This window comes from Mauremys mutica, chromosome 13 (assembly GCF_020497125.1).
Source record: "Mauremys mutica isolate MM-2020 ecotype Southern chromosome 13, ASM2049712v1, whole genome shotgun sequence".
Classification (NCBI taxonomy): domain Eukaryota; kingdom Metazoa; phylum Chordata; order Testudines; family Geoemydidae; genus Mauremys; species Mauremys mutica.
The window spans coordinates 48,311,843-48,317,870 of record NC_059084.1 but is presented as its reverse complement, the minus strand read 5'-3'; the positions used below and the strand labels follow the sequence as shown (position 1 = coordinate 48,317,870).

The 6,028-nt window shown below is 48.2% G+C and overlaps 1 gene segment (V, D, J or C); it reads left to right on the top strand.

Moving 5' to 3' along the window:
• The first annotated feature begins 4,823 nt into the window (after window positions 1-4,823).
• Window positions 4,824-5,499, top strand: LOC123348383. The segment is given in 2 exon segments: window positions 4,824-4,909; window positions 5,017-5,499. Coding segments are annotated over 2 exon segments (420 nt in total).
• Window positions 5,500-6,028: the final 529 nt, after the last annotated feature.

Below are 6,028 nucleotides of genomic sequence, written 5' to 3'. Positions count from 1 at the left end.
TGCTATGCATAGGTAAAAGGAAGTGAGTGGGCACCTGGCCAAAAGAGCCAATGGGAAGGCTAGAACTTTTTTTAATTGATAAAAAACCCTCCCCCTTTGTCTGTCTGTCTTTTATTCTTTTGACTCGACAGGCAGAAAGGGCAGCAGCTATGCTGTAAGAAGCTTGGGGCCAGGTATGAAAAATCATCAGTATCATACCAAGAAACTATTCATTCAAAACCCCAGATATGTAAGTAGATCAGGAAATGTCTAGGAAGACATGATTAGGTTTGTTTCTTTTTATTTCTTTATGGCTTGTGGATTCCTCTGTGCTAACCCCAGGTGTTTTTTTTTTGTTTTGCTTGGTAACATTTAAGCTGGACTCCAGGAAAGCTATTCTTGGTGCTTAATCATTGTTGCTCTTTTAAAACCTAGCAATAGCCTGAGTTTCCACATGTATTTTCTTTCTTTCTTTTTTTAAATAAAATTTATCTTTTTTAAGAACATGATTGGATTTCTGTGTCTTAAGAGGTTTGTGCACATGTTTTTTAGTTAGCTAGTGGCAACATCTGATTCTTTTTTCTTTTCCTTTTTCAGCTCTTCTGGGTGGTGTGGGGTGTGAAAGGGCTTGAGGGTACCCCACAGGGAGGAATTCCTAAGTGCACCTTCCTGGGCTCTCAAAGGGGTTCTGCACTTGGGTGGTGGCAGCATCTACCAACCCAAGGTCAGAGAAAAGCTGCAACCTTGGGAGTTTAACACAAGCCTGGAGTGGCCAGCAGGGGCGGCTCTAGCTTTTTTGCTGCACCAAGCACGGCAGGCAGGCTGCCTTTGGTGGCTTGCCTGCGGGAGGTCCCCGGTCCCGCATATTCGGCAGCTTGCCTGTGGGAGGTCTGCCAGTCCCGCGGCTTCGGTGTACCCACCGCCGAATTGACGCCGAATCCGTGGGACCGGCGGACCTCCTGCAGGCATGCCGCCAAAGGCTGCCTGACTGCCGCCCTCCAGGGACCGGCAGGGTGCCCGCCGCCGCTTGCTGCCCCAGGCACGTGCTTGGAGCACTGGTGCCTGGAGCCGCCGCTCGTGGCCAGTATTAATTTTTATAGTCCTTGTGGGCCCCCACCTTCTGTACTTGCAGTGCCAGAGTGGGGAATCAGTCTTGAATCTCCCCCTATACAGGGGCTCTGACTTCTCTACAGTTTCTCATTTACTCCCCATCCTTGGACACATTCATTTCTCCACCTCCAGGAAGATGAGTTTTTGGTTACGTTATCAATTTCCCAAGGAAAACTTTAGCCTCTCTAAAGGCTGTAGGAAGTCACTTATGTTACCATAGCCTCCCAAATTATTGCTTCTTTTCTTTATTTCTTTGGGATCTTTTAACAGAAACATCAGATAACGGTGAGCAGTTTATACAAATATAAAACTTCTCTGAAGTGCCCCGCCCCCTCCTTTCCCACCAGTCACAATCTCTCTGCCCCTCAAGGAGTGGTGGAATTATTTCTGATATATTTAAGTAGCCTTTTTATCATTTCATTACAGCCCCAAACCACACCCTTTACGAAAAACACAACCAAAACAATGAAGAGGAAGCTTCCAGGGAATGTGGGTAGGAGAGGCGAGAATTTATAGCAGGCTAAAAAACACAAAAACACCCCTCCCTCAAAGAACAGCATGATACAATAATACAACTACCCGTTGGATTCCAAATGAGAAGCCTGAGATCTGACCGCACTGCTCTGTGTTACTGTGCCAGATAGGGAAACCTGGGTGATCCAGCCTATTATAAATATTCAGAAATTGATTTCTGCTACATGTGAAAATTAACCTTTCCACTATCTTTCCACAGTTCCGGTACATTATCACTCGGGAATCAGTTAAAAGAAAATAGTTGTATTTACACGAGTGTTTTTTAAAGGGAATTGGAGGAATTAGGCCTTTAATTCCCATTGATGCTGGAATGCAGGGCTTACTGAGTGCCTGACTCCCTGAGGTTCCTTTGACAATCACAGCAGCAGTGAAGGGTCAGAAAGGCGCTTATACACTACATTGAAAATGCACAATGCAGCCAGAGACTGTTTGGGGGTGAAAACTGCAGACGAGCTATAAACTCTGGCTCTGATTTATAAAGGAGCCTAAGAGAGTTAGGTGCCAAAATCCTTGTGATGGTCAGGGGGAGTTGGGAACGTAACTCCATTATCCTCCATTGGAATTGCAAGTCTACAGCTCTACTTCCAATCCCGTCTAAAAAGAGAGGATAAATTGTCACACATATCTGACTCCAATAACCACAGGTACTTTCATTTTCATCTGTCCTGCCAGGTAGGTAGCCAAATATTCTCGTCTCTCGGGGGTGATCCAAAGCCACTCAGGCCAGAGAGGACATTTCCTTTGACCACAAAAGATTTTGGTTCAACCTCTAGCCATTAATGCCTCGGAATGGGGGGTCATTGACCTCCTGTCATTATTTCTCCGCTGCAACGGAGGTAGAACATCACATCACTGGTTGGAAACATATAGCAATGGACAAGTCTGACTCCTTCTATCTGAGCTCCAGTGCAGGTAATTCAGAACATCAATGGAAGGGGTTTGTGTCTCTTATAAGAAGCGGGATATGCAAATGGAGAAGACACTTTCCTGTTTAAATTTGTCTCACTCTGCCAAGGCTGCACCCGCAGAGATAATCCAGAGCTCTGCAATTGTGCAATTACCAACCAATCCCCCGCCCCGAGAACTTCCCCTTCAATCACCGGGGGAAATGGGACCTTGGATTCACTCACTTTTTGCTATAACATCTTTTAAAGGTAGTTTTGTACCCTCAGTAATTTGCAGAGTCATAAAAAGAACAACTGCAAGGATTAAGCACCAAGAATAGCTTTATTGGGGTCCAGCTTAAAGGTGACAATTGAATGTTCACTCTTTTTATACTAACATTTATAAAGTGTCTTTATTCCCAGGTGCCCAGTCTCAGGTGCAGCTGGTGGAGTCCGGAGGGGATGTGCAAAAGCCGGGAAACTCTCTGCCTCTCCTGCAAAGCCCCCGGGTTCAGATTAGAAAACTATGGATATGGACTGGGTCCATCAGGCTCCTGGGAAGAGTCTTGAGTGGCTGGCTAGGGTTAACTCCCCAAGTGGATAGAGCCAATGGCATTTTCAGGCTGTCCAAGGGCAAGTCACCATCTCCAGAAACAATTCTGTCAACATGGTATATTTGCAAATGACTGGCCTGAAACCCGAGGACATCCCCCTGTATTACTGTGCCAGAGACACAACGAGGGGAAGCTAGTCTGAGCTGAAACAAAAACCTCTTCCTGAAGAGAGGATCATTGACTGGAAGTGTCAAGGCTGATTCCCCACTCTGGGACTCCGAGTGCAGAAGGTGGGGGCCCGCAAGGACCCTAAAAATTAACACTGGCCACTCCCTGCTTGTATTAAACTCCCAAGGTCACAGCTTTACCTGGCCTTGGGTTAGTAGAGCTGACACCACTCAAGAGCAGAACCCCTTTCAGAGCCCAGGAAGGCGCACTTGCGAATTCCTCCCTGGGAGGTACACCCAAGCCTTTTCACACACACCCTGAAGAGCTGAGAAAGGAAAAGATAAAAATAAAAAATCAACTGTTGCCACCAGCTAACTAAAAAAAAAAGTTCACAAACCTCTGAAGACACAGAAATCCAACCATGTTCTTTAAAAAGGTAATTTAGAAAAAAAAGGGGGGGGAGAAAAGAAAAGAAAAACACATCCAGGCACTCAGGCTATTGCTAGATTTTAAAAGAACAACTGCCAGGATTAAGAACCAAGAATAACTTTCTTGGGGTCCAGCTTAAAGGTTACAACAAGGAAACTAAAGCACCTGGGGGGTTAGCACAGAGGAATCCACAAACCAAAATAAGAAAATCTCTGGTTGTGTCATTCTAACATTTCTACTTCCATATCTGGGGTTCCAAATGAGCAGTTTCTAGGTATGATACTGATGATTTTTTATACCTGGGCCCAAGCTTCTTGCAGCAAAGCTGCTGCCCTGTCCCTCTGCAGCGAGAGAACAAAAGACCCCCACACCCAGCAGTTTGTCACAATTTGAAAGGCTTCAGCTTCCCTATTGGTTCCCCTGGCCAGGTGCCAACTCACATTAAGTTTACCTCTTAACCCTTTACAGGTAAGGCAATTAGGGTACAGCTGCTAAGGAGGATTCTGTAGCTAAGTGAATGGTCGGGGAGTTACACAAGGATGCTACCCCCCCCCCCCATTTATCGCAGGAAGGGAGGGGTCTGTGATAAAGGACTTTCTTTGTAAAGGGGAAACACAAAGGCCTTTGCACCTACTGAACCCCACCTAAGCCGCCCGTGGCTGCGTGACTTTTATTCTTTGTCTGTGGCACTAAGCAACTTGACTCCAATATCCTTTTGATCATTATAACCTGGAGCATAAGTTTCATGAAGCATCTTTGTAAACTCTTTCCATACTCATTCTCCAAATCGTCCTGCAAAGGAATGGCTCGGTGATATAAATAATTGCTCGTATGTAACATTGGCCACAGCACTGAAGGGAATAAAGACAGAGATTAGATACATAGAGGGGGTGGATGGGGATGGATAGATCACTCAACTGCTTTCATTTAGTGGTTATATATTTTCAAATTAAAAGGTGCAAAAGAAATGCAGTTAGTGGACTCTGTGACCCACCTGCCATTACATTTAACAACACGATTCAGCGTCACACGTCCTGGATCCCATTTTATATTGTCTCCACGCCCCCTGCCCCCACCCCCCGGCCCATGCAAATGAGCTCCCCGGGGCCCTGTTCATAGCCCAGTCCCGGCCGCTCACCCGCTCAGAGCCAGCGCCGGGCTTCAGCTTCCCATCCCGCCTGGGGACCGAGCCGCCAGCCGCAGACATGACCCCCAGCCTGGCCATCGCCTTCCTCCTGCTGCTCCCCGCGGGTACGGGCGGGATCTGCGCTGCCACTGGGCGCCCGGTACCGCGTGTTCCCTAATAACTGCGCCTCCGGAATTACTGCAATATTCCCCCTTTATTTCCCTCTCTGCAGGTGTCTATTCCCAGGTCAGCCTGGTGGAGTCCGGAGCGGGAGTCAGGAAGCCCGGGGAGACCCTCAGACTGACCTGCACCGTGTCCGGATTCTCTCTCACTAGCAGCGCGGTGCACTGGGTCCGCCAGCCAGCGGGGAAGGGGCTGGACTGGCTGGGAATTATCTGGGGTGATGGGGGCACTGCTTATAGCAATGCTCTCAAAAATCGCCTCAGCATCACCAAAGACAACTCCAAGAGCCAAGTGTTCCTGCAACTGACCGGCCTGCAGCCCGCAGACACCTCCGTGTATTACTGTGCCAGAGACACAGTGAGAGGAAACCTATCCGAGCCCGGCCTAAAACTAACCGTGCAGAGAACCAGCCTTCCCGTGTGACGCGCCGAGAGCAGCAGCTGCCAGCACCGCGGTCTCTCTGCTTGGTTCGTTTTTTGCTTCATGCAGATTCCTCAGCAAGTTACAAGCGCTTGGGAGTTAAACTCCGTATCACCCGAACCCGAAATCACACAGTGACTCAGCGACACTGAGCCTGGGAATGGACCCCAGGAGTCCTGACTCCCAGGGCCCTGCTCTGCCAATGTGTCTATCATTGCGCTAACAAGGGGAAGGAAAGACCCCAGGGATATTCATAGCTAGACTCACGCTATAGCAACTAGATTATTCTTCCCTCCCACCATGGCTGGGGAAATACACACGGAGTCTTTGCACTGGTGCCCGCTGCTGAGACTGGAGCCCGGCTGTCATATGGGAGCCAGGAACAGAGCCCAGGCCTTCTGTTTCCTGGAGGACAAATCTGAGCCCTTGGCTCAAGGGCCTGTGGACAGAAAGAAAAAAGCCACCAACACCCCACTCTGGAGTCTGGCTCTATGCCTGCAAGGTTGTGAGCGGGCTAAATCTCTCCCCTCTCAGCCCATTGATAAATCTCTGCCAGGGCTGTCTCTAGGTCTTTTGCCGCTCCATGCAAAAAACAAAACAAAACAAAACAACTGCGGAAAAAGAAAACAAACAGAAACAAA